The following is a 27,354-nucleotide window of genomic DNA, read 5'->3' as shown; positions in this document are numbered from 1 at the left end:
ATAATTTCACTCATTATGTGGAATTTAAGAAACAAAACCAACGTACAAAGAAAAAAGAGACGAACCAAAAAACAGACTCTTAAACAGAGAACTGATGGTTACCAGAGGGGAGGTGGAGTGCGGGGCAGGAGGGGGATGGCGGAACAGATGAAATAAAGGGGATTAAAAGTGTATTTATCATGATGAGCACTGAGTAATGTACAGAATTGTTGAATCACTATATTGTACACCTGAAACTAATATAACAATGCATTAATTATACTGGAATTAAATTAATTAACTTTTAAAAACCACCAGGCAAATTAGGCACTATTTCTATTTTCTTTAATAAATAACAAGATTAAATAAAGAGCTAGTAACTAGCAGAGGGAAGATGATTTGAGTAAGCCCAGGCCCCTTTAAAACAAAGCCATACACTCAGAAAAGAGTTTTACTTTACTAGAGTTTAAAAAGCACAATATTGAGTATGAGATAGGTCTATTCATATAAGAAGGGTTTAACAGTGCTTACCTATGGGACACAGGACATGAGTAAGTATAAAGAAAATTTCTACCTTATACTTTAAAATAATGCATTGTTTAAAAATACTTTAAACAAACATTTTATATCTGTTAATACACACTTATTTAAAAAGATATTATATATCCCCAATTATTAAATTCATAACGGGTCCTAGTCTTTTGATTGCCATAACCTAAAAATTGTGAAATATTTAGTAAAATATCCTTCTATACATGCCTAATGTTTAAGAAGAGCTCAATGACATCTAGAAATCAACACTTGAAAAATGGCTTATGTTAATCCAAAATAAATATTTAGACAACAAATAAATACTTGTTGAATGATTAGTGATCACACCTCAGCTTATTTAAAATTCTGAAAGATGATGCATCACACAAGGACAATGCCTACAAGTAAAAATTTTCTTTATACACATAAGCTAGTATCTGAAGTTTTTCTGCTAAACTATTAGGAGAGGGGCACCTGGGTGGCTCAATTGGTTAAGTGTCCAATGTCAGCTCAGGTCATGATCTCACAGCTTGTGGGTTCGAGCTCCATGTCGGGCTCTGTGCTGACAGCTTGGAGCCTGGAGCCTGCTTTGGATTCTGTGTCTCCCTCTCTCTCTGCCCCTCCCCTACTCATGCTCTGTCTCTCTCAAGAATAAACATTAAAAAAAAAAAAACAAAAACTAAACTATCAGGAGAGATATTGGGATAATCAACTGCATCTAATTGAAGTCTGCTTACAACTGCAGAACCTAGTAATCCTGATGGGACATGACATACCAGGAGATCAAATTAATTAGCAGTCAAAAGCTAATTAGCAGTAATGATTAAAAAAGTAAATAAGATTAAATATAGGTGGGATACTAGACATAAAAGTATGAGTATAACATGCATGGTTTTAAGAGTCTGTACTGGTCTTCTTACCTTCAATTTTGTCCCCTTTAAGTCCCCTTTACAAGATTTTCATAACTACAGTAATTTGGTTATAAACAAAAGATGCCAAAAGATTACAGCAGTATGGAACATGCCGGGAGAAAACAGGTAGTGAAAGCCATTACAGAAGAATTTCAAGATAGGGCCTGAACTAAAATATCTGGATAATGAGACAAAATAAAAGAGAAACATGAGCGACATTATGAATCATGGAAAGAAATCTTAGAATACAGTAATGGCATACATATGGGGCTAAGAAATGGTTTGCTAATTTGTTTCCACATACCCTAAATTACAATTACAAAGACACGAAAAAACCCAGAGAGAGTGTATAAACAAAGTAGGTACTAAATAAGAAAAGAAAAACCAAAGAAGAGGATAAAAAACAGAAGTAGGTTGGGATGCCTGGGTGGCTCAGTTGGTTAAGTGTCTAACTCTTGATTTTAGCTCCGGTCATGCTATCACGGTTGTAGGATGGAGTCCCACATGGGCTTGGGATTCTCTTTCCCCCCTCCCTCGTGCCGTCTCTCTCTCTCTCAAAATAAATAAACTTTAATTTTTTTTAAATTTATTTTATTTATTTTTGAGAGAGAGAAAGAGACAGAGCATGAGCCAGAGAGGGGCAGAGAGAGAAAGAGACAGAATCCAAAGCAGGCCCCAGGCTCTGAGCTGTCACCATACAGCCCAATGCAGGGCTCGAACTCACAAACCGTGAGACCATGACCTGGGCTGAAGTCAGACGCTTAACTGACTGAGCCACCCAGGCACCCCAAAACTTCAACAAAAAGAAAGAAAGAAAGAAAGAAAGAAAGAAAGAAGAAAGAAAGAAAGAACAGAAGCAGGAATTAAAAGACAGCATGGTGGCCAAAATATTGCAAATTTCTTCTTGAGAAATTGATACAGAAAGATCACTTTTATTATAGAATGATTATTAAAAGAGGAGCTCTTTTAAGACAGAAAAAGAAGAGCTGTGTTTTTGTTATAATGAATTTAAAACTTTGGACAAGATACTTAATTTGAAATTTCTAAGGACAAATACTGGGAATAAGATCAAGGAAATAAATGAATGTATAATGGAGCAAGTTGCATGTCATCTGTATAATGAATATAATTAAAGCTCTTGCAATGATTTTCAGCAAGACATGGAGTATGAGACAAAGCCTCAAGGAATCTCTATTTTAACTAGGAAAATGGGAGGATCTTCTAAAGAGAAACTAAAAAAGTAAACCAAGCCCCAGATCCATACATTCATTTGCTTTCAGACTTGCTCCCTACCAAATGGATTGATCCACTGACCCTTCAGACTCAGTATGACCAACAATGGGTTCATCTTCCTCACTGTCAAACCTGTTTCCCCATGTGTATGAATGGCACCACCATCCACCCAAACACCTGTCTGTAACTTGAGAGGCCACCTGTCTCTTCCCATGCCTAATCAGTGACCTAGTGCTGCTAATTAAAATTCTTTTATTTTCCTCCTTCCTCCTTTTATTTCCTCCTTTTATTATAGTTCTTTCTTTTATGTTCCCCCTTTCTATTCCCATTGCTGGTCCTTTCATTTAGGCCTTCAACAAATTTCACCTAGACTATTATAATAGTTTCCAAACAGGCCCCCTGACTCCAAACTTTCCATAGATCACCTTATCCCAATACAGAACTCACTTAATGAATTTTTTTTTAATGCTTATTTATTTTTGAGAGACAGAGCGCGAGGAGGGGAAGGGCAGAGAGAGAGGCAGACACAGAATCCAAAGCAGGCTCCAGGCTCCATGCTGGCAGCACACAGCCTGACACAGGGCTCTAACTCACAGACTGTGAGATCATGACCTGAGCCGAAGTCGAATGCTTCACTGACTGACACACAGGCGTCACCCCCTGCCTTGATTTTTTAATGCATAAACCTTTCTTCTTAAAATATGGCAATGAAAATAAAACCTAAACTCCTCAGCACAATACAAAATCCTTTATAAGACCCTTCCTACATTCCCTCATATTCTGGGTCCCCTCCATGCTGAACTACTTGCAATTTCCCCAGCATACTCTATGACATCCTGTTCTCTCTGCCTACAGAACCTTTTCAGAATTCCTCATGGCTAACTCCTAACCACTCTTCAAGGCTCAATCACTCGATTTTGTTAACCCTCTCTCCTTGACTATAAATAACTCGCAAACAAGGATTGTGTTTGTGATCTCCCAGCACTTACTTAGTAGAGCAGGTAGATGAATGTATATTCATTAATATACTTAATGAACATGAATATATATTATATATTCATTAATATACTTAGTTACTGGGTGATGGGTGACTGGTGACTGAGTAAGAACAAAATTTGCTCAAACATAAACGATTAAAAACAGTCACCTCTCAGTTTTGATAGGGAGTAAGACAGATATAAAAGAAAGAAGAATCAAAAGAAGAAAAAAAAACTAAAGCCAGAGTCAATTAGGAGGTTAAAAAAAATCTATGTAATAAAATATGAGTACTAGCAAACAGAGGGACAACTAGTTTCTAAAGGAACTGAGAACCATATACACTGCCCAATCATTTGCTGTACCCCAATTTTTTTAATGGTAACTCGTAATCTGTTAAATAAATGGATAAAGGCCCAAGGACAAAATTAATTATTTGGCAGGAGGATGAATAAAAACAACACAGCAAATGACTGTATCACAGAATAGAAAAAGTTTCAAGAATTCTTACAAAATTCACTGAAAGTTTGGTTAAATCCCCCCACTCAAATAAAAGAAAAAAGAAGTATTATTTCATTTATATGTATGTACATCTAAAACTACAATTTACTAGGTGATCATACTGGGTGTTAATTTCACCACACAGAATATAACCTCAGAAGTTCGTTAATGCAAGAAAAGTTATGTATTCTTTTAGCTGTCGAGTGGGAGTTAAGAAAAGAAAATAGAACTCACTGTCCACGAGGATACCAACGGTGCTTAGTAGTAAAGAACATTTTGCTAAGTTGTTCTATCATAGGTCCTTGCTCCAAGGGTTCCTTTTTTTCTTCTAATCTGGTTTTCAGCACTTGATCATGTGTTTCTTCATTATTACACACAGGATCTGGCCGTGGGATAGGCTACAAAACAATAAGTAACGAACAACATCAAAAGGTAGGAATGTTAGCCAGCAGTACACTGAGTTCACAATACAACAATACCCATATTCAGGAATCTATTACAGTACCTCAAGGTAGATAAGTTTTCAGAACAGAATTTTGCTTTAGTTGCATTATCCACTAAAGAATCAGAAATACTTTTCCTCTCCTATCAAGTTTTGGGTTTCTTTTCCAGTAATAAATTTCTTTATTTAATGTTACTTTCCCCCAGTAATAAAGTACTTATTATTTTAATTTCTATTCCTAAAACTATAAATTGTACCCATTATTTTTTAACTTAAAAGTTTACAGTCTCGGGCACCTGGGTGGCTTAGTCGGTTAAGCATCTGGCTTCAGCTCAGGTCATGATGTCACTGTATGTGAGTTTGAGCCCCACGTTGAGATCTGTGCTGACATCTCAGAGCCTGCTTCAGTTTCTATGTGTCTCTCACTCTGCCCCTCCCCTACTCATGCTCTGTCTCTCTCAAATATAAATAAACATTAAAAAAAAAGTTTATAGTCTCTAACCTTGCTTATCATTAAAGTGAAATACAATGAAAAACATTTAATAAAATTTTTTTAATGTTCATTTATTTTTGATAGAGATAGAGAGACAGAGTGCGAGCAGGGGAGGGTCAGAGAGAGAGGGAGACACAGAATCTGAAGCAGGCTCCAGGCTCTGAGCTATCGGCACAGAGCCTGACACAGGGCTCAAACTCATAAACTGCGAGATCATGACCTGAGCTGAAGTTGTACACTTAACTGACTGAGCCACCCAGGTGCCCCACGGTGAAAAACATTTCATTGAAATGGTATTTCTTATATCCAAAGGAAATTTTTAAAATTTCAATGTTTTCATTTACGTGACTGAAATGTCATCAAATGATGCTTTATGGTAACTTGAGAAATTTTTTGCCCAAAGACATCAATTACTAAAATCTCATCTCCTCTACAACACATTATGAGTGATATGACATATTCCCATCAGTAACACTAGCTCATTAAAGCCTTAAAGAATCACTGTCTTGGGGGCACCTGGATGACTTAGTCAGTTAAGTGTCCAACTCTTGACTTCAGCTCACATCATGATCTCACGGTCATGAGATTGAGCCCTGAATCGCCATCAGGCTCTGTGCTAGGTGTGCAGCCTGCTTGCGATTCTCTGTCCCTCTCCCTCTGCGCTCCCCAACCTGTAAGTGTACTCTCTCTCTCTCAAAAAAAAAAAAAGGCACTGTTTTGGAAAGTGAAGTCATGTATATTTTAAATATTAAATGACACTGTATGTAACAGAGGTGGGAACATTGCCTTGCTTTACAGATACCATATATATTACAATACAATGAAAATCTGAATTTACAACCAGAAAGGAAACAATTCAAACGTAAGAGTCCTCACATTCATACACTATTAATGTCAACTACAACATTCTACCATTGTATTAAATGTTACAGTATATACTTATATTTATTTGGTATATGCACATGACAAAATAAGACTTCTTTAAAAAGCAGTATGTATGGGCATGAAGGTGACACAATTGACTTAGTACTACAGAAATGCAAAGTAACAAAGATATCAGTGAGAAGTAGAATAGGAGCCAAAGTCAGAACTTTGTCAGAGTGCAGAATATATTCTACAAGGTATAACAAATATTATGAGTAAAGGAAAGTAGGTAAGAACATACAATAGGGATAAGCTTTAAAAATGGATCTTGAGAAACCAGATTATGAAAGGTCTTCAAATTAGATTTACCAGTAACAATTTGAGGTAAGCAGAAATAAGGAACCACTTACATAGTGTAGGAGAAAATTAGGAAGTAGAATAATAAAAGAAGTTAAGGACTTGAGCTTCGGTCTCTAATTCTGCCACTTACTAGCTCCTGACCTTGAACAAGTTACTTAAGGTCTTAATTTCTATTTACGTAAAACCAGAGAAATAATACCTACCCAATAAGGGCTTAATGAGGATTAAATGAAATAATCATATATAGTATGCTTAGCTGTCCCTCGTCCTCTTTTTTTTTTTTTTTAATGTTTATTTATTTTTGAGAGTGAAAGAGAGAGAGAGCACACACATGAGCAGGGGAGGGGCAGAGAGAGAGGGGGACAGTGGATCCTAAGTGGGCTCTGCACTAACAGCAGAGAGCCCAAGGCAGGGCTCAAACTCATGAACCATGAGATCATGACCTGAGCCGAAGTCAGACGCTCAACCAACTGAGCCACCCAGACGGCCCTGTCCCTTGTACTCTTAAGAGTTCAATAATGGTAGGTAGCTACTAAGATTTAAGGCCTCAAACAGAAAACTTTAAATTTATAATTTAAAGAAAAAGCTCTCCTTAGACATTTAAAGTAATTTTAAAAGATCATCACTTGTATGTAAAGTAAAATATTAGCATCTTTGCAAGCTACTATCAGACCCTCAGGGATCTAGCAAACACAGGATTAGAGCCTATAATAATTTTCTTTTAGGTTACTATACTTGATGCTAAAGATTAAATGTTTTTAGTATTATCAAAAGTTAAGTTGTTTTCAAGTGTTAATGAATGTTCACGGTCTTTCTTCCTATTCCCAAGCAGGCTCAATTCTAACATATCACAAATTCTCTCTGCTCTGTATGATTAAAAACACTTCTTTACCAGGCACATAGATAAAAGACATTGGAATTAATGGATTCTTCGAGTCTACACCAAGAGCCTCTGGCTGACTCAGAATTGATTTTTAGGTAGTATCTGATCTCCTTAACCAAAGAAAGGATATGTGAATGTTTCAGTAAAAAAGAAAAACTAAAATAAAACTGAATGTCAACTTTGAAAACTATTCAGAACTATCATCCTGAATTTCCCTTGTTTCTCTTAAGGATTTTCAAAATTTGACTTTTGAAATTTGCCACTAAATCAGCCACTAAAAAGAACCGTCTAGTACTTACATTTTACTTTATTTTTCCAAGTCTTTATTTTTTTACCCCTGGAATTATATCTTTATTTTCCTAAACTTTAGAAATTTAGAAATCAATCCTAAATTCTAGAAAAACATTTTAAGAATATTAGTACTTTTAATAAAGTATATACTCAGCAAAAGAAGAAAAAAGGATCTTTTTACTTAGATCTGTGGAAAACAATCAACATGTTTTGGATTCAAATAGATTACCAGAACACCAAAGATGCAAATCAACTTAACTTTCTTAAAGCCAGTCTCAGTAGGCATATCTACACATGACTAGGATCTTTGCATGCAGTATGCTTTCCAGGGCCTAAAGAACCAAAGGGCCTGCTGGAGTTGCAGCCCTACCTCCTTGAGAAAAGAAAAAAAATCAATACTAAAATTGAAGTCATGTTTGAAGATATTTATTTACTATCATGTACTACCTGCATAAGATTTGTAAATCTAGATTCAAAAAGAACACACTGTATTCTAACAGTAACACGTTTTCAAGAATGTTTTCTTACTATGCAGCCCAATCTATAATTTATCACTTGAGAAACAAAAAAATTCCATGTTTCCCTTTATGAATGTCTCTTAGCCTTAAAACAGGAAACCCATAAGCATGAAGAGGGAGAAACAAATGTATTCATTTAATCAACAAATATTATACACCTACCAAATACGAGTGCTATTCCAGATGCTAAGGGTATAGCAGAGAACAAAACACACAGAGCCCTACCCTCATGGAGCTTACATTTTGGTGGTGGGAGACAGACAAACAAGAAAATATCTAGTGTGCCAAAAATGATAAAAGCTATTGAGAAAAGACAATAGGAGTCCAGGGGCAGGGGTACTACTTTAAATGCAAAAGTTACTCACTAGTTAACAAATAAGGAAAGGGAATAAACTATGAGGTTTCTGGCAGGGAAGCATTCCAGGTAGAGGAAGCAGGAACTACAATGGCCCAGAGGTAGGAGCCTAATATACTTGAATAACAGCAGGGGAGCAGTGTGGTTAGCAGTGAAGTGATTACATGTAAACTGATAGGAGTGATCTTCTAGATGAGAGAGGAATATTGAGGATGCAGGAGGGGAAACAACTGCTACCACACAGAGACTGCAACAGAAAAAAAGGAGGCGGGAGCTGGACATGTATGCAAGGAGTGACTGCAAGGATGGACCACAGAATCTACACCAGGTAAGAGAAGTGAGGATGTGTGAGGTGTGTGGCAGCTGTGATAAAGGGGTTCAATCAACGGATGTAGGTCTCAATGAGGGGATGAAGAATTCTTGGAGCTGGGAGCTGGGGGAATTCTTGAAATCTAAATTGGCAAGAAGGAGGAGGAGGCATTTGTGACTAGAACATCTCTAGAGTGCAGCCATGGGAGTGGGGCTGATGATGTTGGGAAAAAGACAAGACAGAGGCCAGGATATTAGATTATCTATATAGACACTGAAATAACAAAGAATTAGAACAGAAACAGTATTGGAGGGTGTCACAGTATATCTAAAATCTTCAAGGAAGAGTGAAGGGATGGGGGGAGGAGAAGTGAACTGAAAGACAGGAGATAACAGCAACAAAAAAAGGGAGTAGATGCTACAGTTTAATGACACAAACTACAAAGCTAGAAATTGTTAGAAAGGAGGGAAAATGGTCTGGATATGACAACAAGGAGCTACAGGGACTTCTACTTCCCCTGGAGGTCCAGTAGTAAAAGGGAATAGGGAAGAAAACATCAATCACTGGAAAAAAAAAAAAAACAAAAACGGTTGGCAAAGCAATGACCCCAGGTACAGCCAGGTCTCTGGTAGAGCCAGAGGTGAAGGCAAAATTCTGGATGAAGTTAACACCATGAAAGATTTTAATGATGCTGTTAAGTTCTAAAAGTACAGTGCAAAGTTTTGAGAGTTAGGAAAGAAAGGAAAAGTGTCAGATTCAGGGATGTAAAAAGCTATATATGGATGAGAGTCTGAGGTTGAGAAATGACTTTGCAGTCATGGTCTTGGTAGAACTGCTAAAACAGAGATAAAGCACATAACCAGAAATATAATTCAAAATAACAATGAGGGCGGGCACAAAATAGCATGTGCTGGAGCGTTTACAAGATAAAAGTCAGTGACTTACACCTATTTTCTACACATTGCCCCAAGAAATGAAACAAAAGAGGCACTGGATTATCGCCTATGATACCTGGCTAGAATACAAAGCAGTATAAAGCAGGCAGACAAAATGGTGATGTTAAAAAGGGAATAAAAACTAGCAAAATAACAATCTATTTTGTCAAATCAACCAGTATTCTAGCCCTAATGATGATTTTTAAAAATAGGCACAACTAGATGCATCACATCATGATTTGAATTATCTAGTTATTTTCTCCTCAAAAAGTAAACCAAACATTATCAAATATGGTAAAAGAAGGCTGAGACATAGGAGAAAGCATTTCAAATAAAGATAAATTAACAAAAAGACTTGGGTCAAGCTAAAATAAATTGTATTGAGGGGCGCCAGGGTGGCTCAGTCAGTTAAACGTCCGACTTTAGCTCAAGTCATGACCTTGCTCTTGGGAAGTTGGAGCCTCGCATCTGGCTCTGTGCTAACAGCTCAGAGCCTGGAACTTGCTCCAGATTCTGTCTCTCTCTTTCTCTGCCCCTCCCCTGCTCACGCTCGATCTCTCTCTCTCAAAAAAATAAACATTAAAAACAATTTTTTTTAATAAATTGTATTGAAAACAAAAAACCTCCTCTACCTAGTGTGTGGCTTTTGAAGAAATATGGAAAAAAAACTAGTCCTTGAAATACATGTCCATGTTGTCCCATTAGAAAAAGCTAACTGGAAAAAAAAAAAAGGAAATTCACCAAACATTAAAAGGATTATCAGATCCTATTCAATATAAAAGGTATAAAACTTTTGCATTCTAAAATATAGTGCTTCATGACTTATGACAATACAAAGTAGTATGGGACAATGTATTTTGTAAATTTACACTATACAAAAATCTACCAGATTTTAGACCAGAAAATTGATGCCATGATTGCATTTAAATGGTTCACTGTGTGTATAGAAAAAAGCTTTTAAAGAAAGAAGATGGAAAAGAAATGAGAAAAATTGAAATGGTAAAATTAAAAAAACAAAAAGATCTACACCATATAAAGGAAATCAAACAGTTCTATTCTCTTTGGATACTGTAAGGAAGTGTGAATACTTCTAACAGCAAATTAAAAATTACAAGACATTTTCTCATACATACTTTTGTATGTTCATATGGAATGTCCACAGAAGGGTGGTAGCATACTATTGTCCTGCCATCAGATGTCAAAGCAAGCTCTACTTTGCTAAAAAAAAAAAAAATGTTTTAGAAAGAGTTATACTGTATTCAAGGCAGAATGATTTTCTTAAAGATAAAAGTAATTAATCCTAAACCCCTGAAGAATGATGCTATGGCACCTGGTACCCAAATCATAGAGGACAACTTGACCATCCCACGAAATATGTCAGCTTAACTACCACAACAAACCCTTAATGCGTTACCCACTATCGTATCAAAATTATTCTTCAGATTATTTATTTGTAGACTATCCAAATCTTTGGAAGAGATTTTCATGTTTACTCATCACTATTATTAGAACTTTTTTCCCCTTATCTAAAAACTACCTTCAAAAAGCTGTAAGAAGTACATTACTTGGTTGAATTATTAAAGATCAACAAAGTAAATAATCTTCCAGGTAAAGGATCACCTGAATTTCCAATCATAAAGTCTATAGCTGAGCACTTTTTCTGGATTAGCATTTCTCTAAGTGCCTTTGGTGGAACAGTGCAACTCTAAGTAGCCTCCCATAAAGAGTTCTGAGGTCAAATAAATTTCATAATTACTGAATAGTATCACTTTCCTCCATTAATATTCCTAGAAAAACACATTTTGGGCAATACTCCTCCAAATATTTTTTCCAGGAGTGCTGTGGCTGGATCTCATTCAGGTACCAACTGACCACGCTGGTTTGTCAAAGACCACAGCAACTACTATTATACTTAGATCCATATACATTCTAAAGAGAACAACTTTCAGCTTTCATTAATCTTATATGTTTTCTACACATCTATAAATATAAGTTTCTAGGACTTCAATACCAAGCAGATTTGAACCAGAGTGGCAATTAGACACTACAACGTCTTTTAGCTAACACAGTATAGGGTATCAAGTTGTTTCACCACGATTTTAAGATGGAATAACGTAACACAGCTATAACGAACATTGCATCTACCCAATGATTTTTGATGAAGAATGGAGTTTTACATAATACAAAACACCTGTAAGACTGAATCTTTTCAGGTTCAGAAAGTATAACCTATTACCTACTCTAATCTCATCACTATCTTAGTACTTACTAAATATATACTTAAAACTAAAACTAGCGTCAAGAGGGCAGAAAATACATTTTTACCAAAATCTGCAATAAAAACATAGCTTAAGAAGATATGTTGCGGTTTCTGTACATCAGACTCTCCCACAGAGAAAAAAAGCCAACATTTTATTCACGTTATTCCTAGTTCTTAACATAGTGACAAGAATTAAATAAATACCAAATAAATTGTGACTGCATTAAATTATTTGTAATTTAGGATTATTCTTCATCAAACAAAAGATAAATAATTGCTTAAGCTAACAGCTATGAACCCCAAGAGAAAAAAAACTATAAAAACTAATTAACTTTTCTATAAAGCTAAGGAAGGCTTTGGGATAAAAGACAGCATTTCTAACAACATGTCTTACAACAAATTAAGTATTCACTGAAACACAATGATAATGATTTCTATTTAAAATATTTATGAGCCCAGATACTGGGTAAATAAGACCATTGAAATAATTTTTAAATACAAAGTTAAAGAAAGAATAATCAGAAAAGAAAGCAGAAAATACCAAAAGGAGAAATAAAATTAAATCATTTCAGATACAACAAACAGACTGTTATTTTTTCAATTGAATTTAAATACATACCAATTATAGTCATCTGGAAGAGGCGAATACGTAGATTTATGACAAACACAATATAAAGCTCCGTCTGCAAAAAAATGGATTTAGTTAATTTCAGCATACGTTCTCACATAAATGTAAAGCTAGTTTCACTCATTCAGCCAACACTTACTGCACTGACAGGAAACAGGGCTGTGCTAGAGACCAGGGATTCAGCAACAAGATCTAGTCCCTGCTTTCAAAAAGGGTACAAGTCTGGTGAGAGATAATTCCAATATAAACAAACAATTCCAATATAAACGATAAGCCTGTTAGAATGGGTAAGCACCACGAGAGGGGCACCCGGACAGGTTACAGAATAGGACTGTGCAGGTTTAAGAATGCCCTTCCAGTAGAGATGATGTCTACAGTGCTCTAAAGGATGGAGGAATAAGCAGGAGTTGGTAGGGGTTGAGTACAATGATCTTTGCAGAGAGTTATAAGTACTAAGGACAGAGGTAAGAAAGAACATGAAGTATTTAGGTAGTCTAAAAAACGTCTGTAAAAAAAATAAATAAATAAAAGCTTTTGTGAGACCAAGTGCACAGTTCACAAAGGGGGAGTGTTAGCGATGAAATATAAAATAAATTGTTCAAAATTAACTTTTCTTAATCAAAATGCTCACATTTCATAGAATATTTTCCCTTTTTTAGAAAACCTACAAATTCAAAAGCCATAACTACTTTAAGTTTGTTAAGTATGTTCAGAGAAATGATGTTTTTAAATATAAAGAAAAAATGTAAATGTAGCTCAGTAAACTTAAAAACAGTTCTGAACACAGTAGTCCTCCCTCCCGCCACCTCCACCTTATCCGTGTTTTTGCCTTCTGCAGCTTCAGTTACCCAAGGTCAACCTCGGTCCAGAAGCAGATGATCCTCCTTCTGACATAGTGTCAGGTCAACAGTAGCCTAAAGCTACAGGGCAATGCTAATGTCATCCACCTTGCTTCATCTTAGCACATACACATTTTATCTCACATCCTCACAAAAAGAAAGGTGAGTACAATACAATAAGCTATTTTGAGAGATCACATTCACATAATTTTTATTACAGTATATTATTAAAATTATTCTATTATTAATTATGGTTGTTAACCTCTCTTACTGTGCCTAACTAGGAAGTTTAACTTTATCACAGGCACGTATGTATAGGCAAAAACGTAGTGTTCAGTACTATCCACAGTGTCAAGCAACCCTGGGACACTTGGAATGTATCTTTCGGGGATAAGGGTGAACTACTGTGTATCTTGGTTAAAGCCAAGATCAACTTCTTTCAACCCCGCCTCTGGATCTTCAGTATGGAGTGAAATCCCCACTTTGTTCAAATACCACTCATCCTTCAAAGTCAAATGATACTCTTTCATGAAATCTTTTTTCCTCTCCCTGCCCCACAACCCCCAACACAGAGAAAAGAGTGGTCTATTTTGCATGTCCCACAACCTACGTTTCATATGACATTATTATAACTTCTGTGAGGTCCTTCTTGTTTTTTTCTGCGTCAGTTATTTATATGTACAAAAGATGTGTAAAAAAGGTGTATTTTCCATCTTTGTATACTTCTTTCCCCGAAGACTGCATATACTTATAGATCTAAATATAAATTCTTACTCCAAAGCATAAAAAGTACCTTAGCAAAACTCTCTTTTATCATAAAAGACTGCTCAGCAAAATGTCAATGCCAAAATTCTATTGATGTAAAATAATAAAATACAAAGAATTAGAAATTTAACCTCACCTCTCAAAAGATTTGATTTTCAATTATCTGTGCTAATATAGAGAAGCATTCAAAAAGACAAATCAGAGGACAACATAAAAACCACTTACACTATTTTCTTCTCTGACACTGTTGGGGGTCTTCCTAATCATATATGAATTAATTTTAAAAGAAGTCTGTATTCTCTGAATATAAACGAGCTAGGTGATATATACGTTCAGTGAAACAAATAGGGTTGGGTGGCAGAGGCAGGACAGACAGACTTAAGTGTTTTTAAAACAGGCAGGAAGGGACGAGGCGCCTGGGTGGCTCAGTCAGTTAAGCATCCGACTTCGGCTCAGGTCATGATCTCTCGGCTTGTGAGTTCGAGCCCCGCATTCAAGCCGGGCGTTGGAGCCCTGCGTTTGAGCCCCGCATCGGGCTCTGTGCTGACAGCCCGGAGCCCGGAACCTGCTTCCGATTCTGTCTCCTTCTCTGCCCCTCCCCTGCTCACACTCTCTCTCTCTCAAGAATAAACATTAAAAAATTAAAAAAAAAAAAAAAATAGGCAAAGGGGAAACTCAAGACAATGGTATTTCAGGTGAACAAGAAACTCTTGTTAAATTTCTACCCTACACTTGTGCAGACATTTGTTTGTGCCCTCATGACATACATTGCCTTCTACCTCATATTCCAGGTATTTCTTATTTTCATAGATGTCTATTTCACCTACAAGCATTAATAAGTTCCTTAAGGCCAGGAACCAAATTTTGATCATTACTCTGTCCCCTATAGAGACTACTAATAAAAAAGTGATCCCCAAACTGCCTCTCAATGTTAACTTCTTAATTAGTACATAATTTAAAAAACTAATTTGACACTTTGTCAAGAGAAAAACTCTAGATATGGTAAATATCAGAGGTTTTTAACATGTAACTAGAATTAATGCCAAAGTTAACATCAATCAACTCAATGCACTAAAAAGAATTTCAGAGAGTCAGCTCTCCATAACTTATAAGCTATTCTTGTTATGTATACATACGTTCAATTGTTTTCTGCTAAGATCTATAAGAACTAATAGTCTTGCCTAACTTTCAAAAACTCAATATTTTAAGTTAGTACAGGAAAGAAGGTACAGGAGAAAGTGTATCAGGCTAAACAAGATGGGAAGACCTAAGTTTTGATTACGGCTCTCATCTATCAGATATACAAACTTGATTAGGTTTCAGAGAGGTCAGAGAACTCAACTTCCTTCACCCTTATTAAATACCTACCATTATTCAAAGTTGTAAAATTCAAAGTTGTAAAGATCAAATGACTTAGTACACTTAACAAAACTAAAATATTATACATTCCCATTTTGACTACATATTTTTAAAGGTTTTAAAAGTTCCTTCTGGCATATGGGGAGGCCTTTTTATTTCTATTCACTGAACTTTCTCCCTTAATCATGGTTTTGCTTTGCCTCTAATCTTAATGTTCTTCCTTTTCATATAAAATATCAATAATAGTAATACTTTACCTTCAATAATAGTAATAATAGAACTTGTGCAGAATAAGAGGCTTCAGAATGCAAGAAGTGAGGTATTCACTAAATACTAGGATGACTGAGTGAAATGGATTCATTTACTGGGGTAATGCAAATTAATTCTTAGTTAACTACACATTTTGACAACTCCAATCCATTCAAATCAGTTCAACCACTTATCATCTACCATGTATGAGAGGTACCGAGGAAACCAAAATAAATTAGATACTACAAATTTATAATCCAGTGGATAAAGTATATATGGAAAATTTTCACTTATCGAGGAGCATATTAACTGGTTTTCACACTAACCTCAGTGAGGGCTCTCTTTCAGCACATAGACCAGGGAAAAATGGATTAGGTCTGATTTCCCATCAGCCTTCAGGCTGGGTTCTAGTCAAGGCAAAGGGGAGGGTAAACAGCAGAGGTCTCTCCCAATTCTCAACAACTAAAATGCTCCTAAGTAATCAAGAGCAAACTATAGTTTTGTTTTGTTCTCATTCTGATTTTAGTTTATATCTAAAGTCTCTTAGCAATCTCCTCCTTCATTTACTTGGTTAATTATACTTTTACTCAGTTTTTACCCTAGTCTTCAACTCTTTCCCCCTAACTCAATAAACCACTGTTCAATTACAAATTGCAATCAATAGGAAACATGAAGGAAGAGATTAAGGTCAACCAGAGATGTGTAAAAAAAATTTGGCTAGCATAGCTAAAGATGAAAATGCAAACCTATTATAACACTATAACTACGTTTGTTCTAGAAATGGAAGAAGAGAGTTCACAGACAGAAGGAAGGGAGAGCGAAAGCAAGACCAGTTGGGAAATAAGATTTTAATAGTCTACTTATTTATATGGGTCAATATTTTGACTATCAAACATGTATTAATAGGCTCTGAAGAAAATATTAGACTACCCACATGTCTTTAGGAAAAAAAGGTACAAATTATATATTATATAAATTATAAAATTGTAAAAGTAAGCTCCATGCCCAACATGAGGCCTGAACTCATGACCTCAAGACTGAGAGTCACAAGTTCTACCCAATGAGTCAGAAAGGTGCCCCTATAAATTATAAATATTTTATGTATTATAATACATAAAACATTTTATATTATACATAAATATATTTTTTAAATGGCTTAGTACATAGAAAACACAAACTGAAATCCAAAATATTAGCAATGATTTTTATAAGATGGAATTGTAAATTTGCCCTTTATTTGTTAATTTTAAGAACTAGTAAAAAAGTAATGTGTGAAAACATAGTAAACGTAAGTGATTCAGACCAGAGAAAGTTCCTCTTTGTCAATCCCTCACTTGCCCTCAGCTAAATCCCAGTAGTGGTCTACACAGATAATCTCTTTGGTACACATCTTTTACTCTGTATTTATACATACACATACACACATATATGGTAGATCTTCTTTAAAATGCACAAATGGGATCATACAATAGATACCGTTCTGTGACCTACTTTTATCCCCTGCTATTTAGAGATCTTTTCATGTTGGTAACAGCTGTATGATATTCATAGTAAAGATATGCCATAATTTATCCATCCCCTTTTGATAGACATTTAGACTTTCTCCCCTTTTCCATTATTGCAAACATTCCTGCTATTAAGTGCATATACAATAAACATTTTTTTATTAATAACTAGACACTAAATTTTCTACAGTGAACAAGGATTTCTATAATATTTGAAAAATTTTAAAACTCTTTTTAAACATTAAAAAAAAAAAAATCTCACTTTGAATCGGAAATAAATGTTTCCAGATGGTTCTGTTTGATATCACCCGTTTTACTGCTGCTAATACCATGGTGACTCAAGATGCTTATCCGGTGGTGTGAAAGATGACCTGGAGAAACTGCTTTTAAAATCTGCTTCCAGGCATACCTATTTTCATCCCTGCGTAAGAGATAAAGAAAAATTAGTGCTACCTATGGTAAATTAAAGTGGTACAATATATTGAACACTATAAGAACAAGATAGGAACCACTACCTAGAACTACAGTCACAAGAGAAACTTTTAAACAACTTTAAATTTCCCTGTGATATAGGACAAAGATCAACACCAAAATATAAGACCTAAAGCCTTAGAACTATGTCCATTACTATTTTTCTTAAATGCAAACTTCTTGGAACTTACTATAGTTCTTTCCATTTAGTGAGCATTCAGCAAATGCATAACTCCTCTTAGAAACAGTCACTCACTGGCACAAAAACAGACACTCAGATCAATGGAACAGAATACAGAACCCAGAAATGGACCCAGAAACGTATGATCAACTAATCTTTGACAAAGCAGGAAAGAATATCCAATGGAATAAAGACAGTCTCTTCAGCAAATGGTGCTGGGAAAACTGGACGGTGACATGCAGAAAAATGAACCTGGACCACTTTCTTACACCATACACAAAAATAAACTCAAAATGGATGAGAGACCTCAATGTAAGACAGGAAGCCATCAAAATCCTCGAGGAGAAAGCAGGCAAAACCCTCTTTGACCTCGGCCGCAGCAACTTCTTACTCAACACATCTCTGGAGGCAAGGGAAACCAAAGCAAAAATGAACTATTGGGACCTCATCAAAATAAAAAGCTTCTGCACAGTGAAGGAAACAATCAGCAAAACTAAAAGGCAACAGACGGAATGGGAAAAGATATATGCAAATGACGTATCAGATAAAGGGTTAGTATACAAAATCTATAGAGAACTTACCAAACTCAACACCCAAAAAACTAATAATCCAGTGAAGAAATGGGCAAAAGACATGAATAGACTCTTCTCCAAAGAAGACATCCAGATGGCCAACCGACACATGAAAAAATGCTCAACATCACTCATCATCAGGGAAATACAAATCAAAACCACAAGGAGATACCTCACACCTGTCAGAATGACTAAAATTAATCACTCAGGAAACAACAGATGTTGGTGAGGATGCGGAGAAAGAGGATCTCTTTTGCACTGCTGGTGGGGATGCAAACTGGTGCAGCCACTCTGGAAAACAGTACAGAGCTTCCTCAAAAAATTAAAAATAGAACTACACTATGACCCAGCAACTGCACTACTAGGTATTTATCCAAGGAATACAGGTGTGCTGTTTTGAAGGGGCACATGCACCCCCATGTTTATAGCAGCACTATCAACAATAGCCAAAGTATGGAAAGAGCCCAAATGTCCATCGATGGATGAATGGATAAAGAAGATGTGGTATATATATACAATGGAGTATTACTCGGCAGTCACAAAGAATGAAATCTTGCCATTTGCAACTACGTGGATGGAACTGGAGGGTATTATGCTAAGTGAAATTAGTCAGAGAAAGACAAAAATCATTATGACTTCACTCATATGAGGACTTGAAGAGACAAAACAGATGTACATAAGGGAAGGGAAGCAAAAATAATATAAAAACAGGGAGGGGGACAAGACATAAGAAACTCTTAAATATGGAGAACAAACAGAGGGTTACTGGAAGGGTTGTGCTCCCATCCCACCCAGGGGATGGGCTCAATGGGTAAGGGACATTAAGGAATCTACTCCTGAAGTCATTGGCGTACCATGTGCTAACTTGGATGTAAATTATAAAAAATAATAATAATAGAAAGTTTTGTCTCAAAAAAAAAAGAAAAGAAAAGAAACAGTCACTCACACATGCTACACAGAGCGTCCTCCCTCATATTATTGTGTCTGTGTACAGCCTCTCAGGTGCCATACGCAAGATCTTACTACATCATTTGAAGTAGGATTGTTACTGATTAAATTTAAACAAGTCCTATCCTTGGCCTAGTAAATACTGATTTAGGGGAACACATATAAACTCTCTGAAGTCCCAAGTAAAATTTCACCCTCTTATACATGTACAAGGTTTTTAACTTAACAATGTGCTTTCACTGCCATTTTATTCTATTAATCACGACAGGTATCTTTATTTCCATTCATGAGGAAACTAAAGTACACAATTTAAATGATTTGCTTACAAGAACTTTATTATCAGTCACTTAGAAACTGGGAAACTTTGGACCCTTTGTTTCTTCGATGGTAAAATGGGGAAAACCACCACAACCTCCATGGCTTTTGTAAGTAAATGACTTCTAACCATTGCTACATCCCTTGTTTTTAAATGGCCTCGATAACTGTTGGTTCCCTTCCCCCAACAGTGATAAAATGGAATGGGGATATAGTTTTATACGCTGGACTAACCTATGCAGGGCGATGCCTTGCACGGTTAGTACATGTGTCTACTTTCCCTGAGTTCATACACTGTGGTTTTTGCAGTTCACGTTTCTCTATACAATATATGTTCTATCACAAGTCTGTGAAGTAGGCATCTCCATTTTATACGCTGAGAACCGAGGCTCAGGGAGGTCAAACGACTTACTTGTCCACTTCTACCCCTGCTTTATAGGTGGCACGGATGGAAAGCAATGCCATGTTTTCTGACCACAAACCAAGGAACAAAATATCTGGAGGAACATCAGGTCCCCTCAATCCGGGACAAGCACCCCCAGCGGGAAGCCAGATTACTCACTCCAGGGCGAGAAATTCAGGTAGTCAATTCCTTGGCCCATACTTCAACCCCGAAACAAAAGCTGCGGAGAGCCTCGGAGGACGCGCGGTCTGAGAAACAGGCTACCAGGAGCACCGGGACTAGGACCCAGGGACAGATCCAAATGACTTGGACTGGAGGGGTTCCCGAGTGACCCACCCAGGCACGAGGAAAGCCCCACAAGCGCACGGCCATTATGCCAACCCTTCTGCAGGATGGACCGCGACTGGTGATACCAGCTTTATCCTACCGAGAACGACAGGTAGGGGACCTCAACATCTCCCCATAAAGCTTCTGAGCCTGTCTAGCTTCTAGGAACTCCCTGACCACAGGAGGAGAAGGCAGCAGTTACCTGACAGACGCTCACCACGAGCCCGCCATCTTACCTCAATCCGGGTCTTAGGAGACACCGCTTCACGCACCTCCCTGGCCCGCGGGGCAGTATGGGAAATGTAGTCTCCGAGGGCCGAACGCGTTTCCACCGAACGGGCTCCCGGGCTTAGTTTCAGACGTTTGGCTAAACTTCAGCGGCGTTACGCCTCCAAAAAACAAAATTAGTGCCTTACGCACACATCCTTAGAAATAAACAAGCGCTACCTTTTTTTAAAGTTCATACAAATTAATAGATGAGCTCAAGATCGCTCCTAGGTGGATGAGTTAAGGTTTCCTGGAGAAGAGGTATTTCAGAGAAGCTCTGACGGCTGGTGGCTTGGATCTGGCGTTTGAAATGGGGAAGTGGGGAGGCCCTTCCACCCGAAACCCCAGCACTGTGTTCTGAGAATTGTGCTGAGTATTCATTACGGAAGAAGAAAATGTGCAGAATCCTGGACCTTGCCTTATATTTAGTGCAGAGAGAAGCCCCTGGGCCTTTGCACTTTCTGCTCTCACTGCCACAGTAAGGCTTTTCTCTCACCACTTCTCATGACCACTGCCTTACTTTATACAGGTCCAGTTCACATGTCATCTCGGAGAGGACCTCATCATTAAAAGAGCCTCATCTACCCTTATCCCATTGCCCTCCTTTATTTTTCTTTATAACATTTATCATTATTTAACATTCTATTATCATTTTTTCCTTGTTTGTCTGTCTCTTATGCTAGAATGCAAGCTCCATGAAGGCAGGAACAAGTATCTATCGTGTTCTACACTGTATACAAACCCAACATCTAGAACTGCTCTCGGCCCCATTGTAGGTCTCCAACATTTGTTGAATAAATGAAACAAATAACACTGTGGGTATCCAAAACAGTAGATGACTGACTAATTCCTTTCCCAAATGATTTGCAAAATTTCGTATTTATGTACATTTTTCTGAAAAGAGTTCATAACTTCTATCATGTATTCAAGGGGGGCAATAAACTCAAAAAGGTAAGGGCCATAGTCCTGAGTGATTAATATTGAAAATAAGTGAATGTAAGTTCACAGTAAAGAAAAATAAATGTGAGCTGCTTTGGTATCTCCGTATTTTTCACAGAATGCCAAGCTCATTCTGCTACTAATCTTTGTTCCCGTAGAGCCCACACTGAGAACACGACTCTGTCCTTTCTAATCTCGCCCATCCTTCAAAGCTGCCCTGTAATGTGTTTCTGGACTCTGCTGTAGGAAGAGACAGAAAGGAGAACAGATTTGAATGAACAATCAACTGGACTTGTTAAACATTTGCTAAGCAAAGCAGAAGAGGGATGGATCAAAGGTGACCCCAGAGGACACATCTTGATGACAGTGAGTTGAGTGGGGACCACTGACTAACAAGAAGACTCACTTATTGGGGCCAGGAAAAATTGACAGCTGAGACCAGAAAAAGACACCAACCACGTGCATGGGAAAGAGAGTAGAGACAGTTCTAGAAGGGAACAACTTAAAACTCTAAAGGGTATAGAAATAGCTTGCCATGCGCTGGAGTATGGTGTGGAGGAGAGTGGCGGGAGATGAGGTGAATAAGAGCCAAATCATGTTGGGCTTTGTAGGTGTTGGTAGTGATAACATGGGATTGGGATGGAGGCCATATGCGCAGATGTTATTCTAAATGCAGTAGGGGGTCACTGAAGGGTTCTAATGCAAAAGAAGAGACATGATACAATATATGTTTAAAATTTTTTTTTATATTTACCTGTTTTTGAGAGAGAGACAGAGCATGAGGGGGAGAGGGGCAGAGAGAGAGAGGGAGACACAGAATCCAAAGCAGGCTGCAGGCTCTAAGCTGTCAGCACAGAGCCCAATGTGGGGCTTGAACTCAAGAACCATGAGATCATGGCCTGAGCTGAAGTCAGACGCCTAACTGACTGAGCCACCCAGGTGCCCCTACAATATAAGTTTTTAAAAGATTACTCTGGCTGTGCTTGTGAGGAGCAATGGCGTGATGGAGGGTGGCAAAGATGAGATGGAGAGAAGGGCAAAGAGTCCAGATACATACTGGAAGTAGAAATGATGACCGAACCTGTTGATGGATTGATTAATGTGGGAGTTGAGGGAGAGGAAAGACACCTCAGGAGATTCTTTGACCACTAGCCTGAAGGTGGTGTGGTTCGTGAGGTAGGGGAGACTCGAAGAGGAGCAGGTTTTGGAGTCTGATGAGGGTAGAAGTGAATAATTCCATTTGGGACTTGTTGGATTTGAGATATCTCTGAGATAGAAATAGAGATATAATAGAGACGTAAAATGAGGCAGGTGGTTGGACAGATGTGTCCGAAGAATAGAGGTTAGGCTACATGCAGATTTGAAGCCACGGGAATGTTGAGTGCATACAGGGAGAGAGTGTACAAAAAAAAGAAAAAGGCCCTGGAACCTGGCCCAGGGAATTCCAACATTTAGAGGTCATGTGGAGGAGGACAGACAGCAAGGGCCTCTCAGAAGTGGCAAGGAGAGAGGCAGTATGAAAACCAAGAGACCGTGGTATGTGAGTAGTGAAGCAAGGCATGTCATGAAGTGTTTTCATTAACTTTAGAGTTTGGTGCCAGCAAATTTAAAACTATAATTCCCCAAAATACAAACTTGAAACACCAGCGAATAACTTACATCGGCCTACATAAAAGCAGTTTAAATTCATGCTAGTAAAATGATGAAACAGACAACATTGGACAACTTTGGAGTTGGCTACAAATGGCTTCAGCTGAAAGGGGGTTGCCTTAATTTTCCTCTAACTTCATAAAATAAAGTCACTTTTTATATAAATCAGAGATCAAAGACTCCAAAGCAATCTAACTGCCAAACTATTAGGGACAATCTTTCTAAAACCTTTTATTTATTTTATTATATAAAATTGGCTACAGTTTTGAGCACTAAGTATGTGACAGACCTTATTCTTCAAGCACTTTACATATTTTTTTTCTTCTCTTCCTTCTGATAGTCCTAGGAGATGGGTATAATTATTATGACTGTTGTTGTTCAAAGGAAGTTGCAGAAACACAGAGAGTGAAATAACTTGTTCAAAGTCATGCAAGGTACAAATGGCAGAACTGTGATTTAAGCCGAGAACTACTGATACAGCACCCATGAGCTTGACCACTGTGTGAACTTGTGAAGTACTCATTTCCAAATAGAAAATGTACATTAAAAAAAATACTAATACAGAGGCACCTGGGTGGCTTAGTTGGTTAAATGTCCAACTTCAGCTCAGGGTATGATCTCCTGGTTTGTGGGTTTGAGCCCTGCTTTGGGCTCTGTGCTGACAGCTCAAAGCCTGGAGCCTGCTTCAGATTCTATGTCCCGCCCCCCTCTCTCTGGCCCTCCCCCACTTGCACTCTGTCTCTCTCTCAAAAATAAATAAATATTTTTTAAAAATGCTAATACAGACTTAAAAAACAAAACCCAAGAGATAATCACTGCTAACACCCTGGTGTATAATCTGTCACTTTTAATCGCTTCTTATATCTATGTTATAATAGCTAACATTTATTGGACACATTATGTGTACTGTTTTCAAATCCTATGTCTATAAATGGCAGAGCTGAGATATGAACCAGATAGCCTGGTTCTCCTTCAATCTCCCTCTCTTTTACACAAACACATTATGTTTAGGTTTTCTTTTATTCCTATTAATATCCATGTATAAATCCACATATACTTGCACATTTAGATTGTCTTTTTATAAAACCGTAGATATGTGCATAATAAACAAATAACTTAATGTATCATGAACATCTTTCCTATGAATAGCCTAAATAGTGTTTTTTTATTTTTTATTTTGTTTTATTTTTTATTTTATTTGTTTATTTTTTTAATTTATTTTATTTCTTTTCTTTTATTTTAGTGTTTATTTTTCATTTTATTTTATTTTATTTTTTTATTTTAATGTTTTATTTTGCTTATTTTTTATTTTAGTGTTTTATTTTATTTATTTTTATTTTTATTTTTATTTATTTTATTTTTAAACTTTTTTATTCTATTTATTTATTTTATTATTTATTTTATTTTTATTTTTTAATTTTATTTTAGTATTTTATTTTATTTATTTATTTTTGTTTATTTATTTTATTTCTTTTTATTTTTACTTTATTTCTAGTTTTTTATCTTATTCTTATTTTATTTTGTCTTTTATTATTTTATTTATTTTATTTTATTTTATTTTATCTTTTATTTTAGAGAGAGAGAAAGGAGAGAGCACTTATGTGTGTGCAAGAGATAGGGGAGGGGCAGAGGGAGAGAGAGAATCTCACACAGATTCCATGCTCAGCAGGGTCCTGGAATCAGGACCTGAACCAAAATCGAGGGCCAGACACTCAGCCAATTGAGCCACCCAGGTGCCCAAAAATAGTGTCAATTTTATTAAAAAAAAAAATTTTTTTTAATGTTTATTTATTTTTGAGAGAGACAAAGACAGAATGCGAGTGGGTTAGGGGCAGAGAGAGAGGGAGACACAGAAACTGAAACAGGCTCCAGCCTCTGAGCTGTCAACACAGAGCCCAATGGAGGGCTCGAACTCTCGAGTGAGATCATGACCTGAGCCGAAGTCAGCCACTCAACTGACTGAGCCACCCAGGCGCCCCAAATAGTGTCAATTTTAAACTGCAAGCCTCCATCATTAGGACTTATTTACATTATTAAAAATCCTTACAATATAGTTTTAATTTTAAAATGATTTCATTATTTAAAAAATAATAATAATAAAATAAAATAAAATTATTTCATTATTAGGTGATTTCATGCAACTCCTAAATTTTAAATTTATTCTACTTCACTCATTCATTCAACACATATGTCCCAAGTGCCTATTAATGTACCAGACACCAAAGCAACAGTTTCTGTCTTCATGAAGTATACATCAAGTGGGGGTGACAAATATTAAATGTATAATTGTGTAATTATTCATTTTATTACTATTGTGCTGAGTGTCTCAGAGGAAAAGAATGCCATGGAGTATATAAGTGGTCTATGAGGTTGGGAAAGACACCCCTACAGATATGAATGTAAGTAGAAATCTGAAGGAAGGGTAGAGGCGAGGAAGATGAAGAGGGCAAAAAGAACAGCTTGTGTGAGAGTCCTAAAATAGGAAGCAGTATGGGTCTCTCAAGAACCAAAAATAAGCTCCATATGACTAGAATATAGAGTGCAACAAAAACAATGAAGCTGGTGACAAAGGCAGATCTGTTTTATATTTCTCAGAAATATTTCACACTCAACAGGTAACACTTAAAAGGAGTTTTCTAGATTTACAGACTACATCTGTTTGAACTGTACTTAACCAAAACATAAGACCTTGTTTTCCTAGTAAGCATTTGGTGTTCCTCTGAAGAAGTATTTGCTTTGCCTTCTTGATGATTCATTTAGTTTTTATTTTGTTTGTTTGTTTCTTTATTTTGATGTTTATTTAGTTTTTGAGAGAGAGTGCATGCAAGTGAGGGAGGGGCAGAGAGAGAGGAAAGAGAGAGAGAATCCCGGTGCAGAGCCCCACCCCACGAACTGTGAGATTATGACCTGAGCTGAAACCAAGAGTTGAACGCTCAACCAACTGAGCCACCCGAGTGCCCCTATTTTTTTTTTTTTAATCATTCATTTTTTTAAGAGAGAGAGAAAAAGGGAGAGAGAACAAGTCCATATCTAGCACAGAGCCAAACTCAGGGCTTAATCTCACAACTGGGAGACGATGACCTGAGCTGAAATCAAGAGCTGAATACTTAACTGAGCCACCCACGAACCCCCGCTTTGCCTTCTTGAGAAAAAGTGTATACCTTTAATCACACTGATAAATGATCCCACCAGAAACTTTGAGAAATTTATAACAGAAATTGCTAGAGATTTTCTCCAATAGATATTTCTCCCTTTCTTCCATATTAATTGAACCCATAATCTTTGACTGGGCATATGCCTCCTCAGAATTCATTTATTTTTAATTTATTTTTTAATGTTTATTTATTTTTGAGAGACAGCGAGAACCAGAGCATGTGCAGGGGAGGGACAGAAAGAGAGAGAGGGAGACTCAGAATCCAAAGCAGGCTCCAGACTCCAGGCTCTGAGCTGTCAGCATAGAGCCCAACATGTGGCTGAGCTCATGACCTGAGCCAAAGTTGGACGCTTAACCAACTGAGCCACCCAGGTGCCCCTGCCTACTCATAATTTAAAACTCCACATTTCCCAGCATATCTCGCAAACATAGGTATGGTCGTGTGACTAAAATCTGGCCAATGAGGTGTAAGCAGATGGGTCTTGTAGCAGCTTGGAGTCTCTTCCTTAAAGACATCTGATAGGTTCTCTCTGCCCCTTACTCCATCCTTTCTCCTGCAGTGTGGATGTTATGGTCACTGTCTTAAAAGGCTAAGAGAAGGGCCTTGACTTTGGAATGATGGAGCAGTCAGCTGGAAGGAGTCTGGGATTTTGATAATTTTGTGGACCAGATTTCCCAGTTCTTGTGCTTCCTACTTACAGGTTTTTATAAAAGAGGGAAGTAAACTTTTATCTCGTTTAAGCCAGTGTTACTTTAAGCCATTTTTACTATTAGTGGAACCAAATCCTCACTGAAATGACATAATGAAATAAATCATAGATGATTTGAGAAAAATATATACAAAAATTTGTACTGATTAAACAGTAAGGGCCTTCATGATACTAATACACACATCATAATACATAATACTAAATACAATATAGACCATGAGTTATAAACTG

General features: G+C 36.9%; 1 protein-coding gene across 4 annotated transcripts in view; it reads right to left on the bottom strand.

Annotated features, from left to right (window-relative positions):
- The window catches only part of MRPL42 (mitochondrial ribosomal protein L42), a 33,112-nt gene extending 12,398 nt beyond the window's left edge, over positions 1 to 20,714 (bottom strand). The window contains exons 1-6 of one of the 4 annotated variants that reach the window (XM_042992892.1): positions 20,640 to 20,714; positions 17,449 to 17,607; positions 12,461 to 12,524; positions 10,715 to 10,799; positions 4,365 to 4,528; positions 1,431 to 1,599 (exon numbers count right to left, since the gene is read on the bottom strand). In XM_042992892.1, the coding sequence (XP_042848826.1) occupies positions 1,476 to 1,599; positions 4,365 to 4,528; positions 10,715 to 10,799; positions 12,461 to 12,524; positions 17,449 to 17,518 (507 nt within the window). In that variant the 5' untranslated portion in view covers positions 17,519 to 17,607; positions 20,640 to 20,714 and the 3' untranslated portion in view covers positions 1,431 to 1,475. Of the gene's footprint in view, positions 1 to 1,430; positions 1,600 to 4,364; positions 4,529 to 10,714; positions 10,800 to 12,460; positions 12,525 to 17,448; positions 17,608 to 20,235; positions 20,258 to 20,605 lie in introns of those variants that run through there. The other 3 variants (XM_042992891.1, XM_042992893.1, XM_007085618.3) reach the window with 3 other exon arrangements.
- Positions 20,715 to 27,354: the final 6,640 nt, after the last annotated feature.

The sequence above is a fragment of the Panthera tigris genome, chromosome B4, assembly GCF_018350195.1.
Source record: "Panthera tigris isolate Pti1 chromosome B4, P.tigris_Pti1_mat1.1, whole genome shotgun sequence".
In the NCBI taxonomy this organism is placed as follows: Eukaryota; Metazoa; Chordata; class Mammalia; order Carnivora; family Felidae; genus Panthera; species Panthera tigris.
The sequence above is the reverse complement of the archived record's forward strand: the minus strand, read 5'-3'. Positions and strand labels throughout refer to the sequence as shown.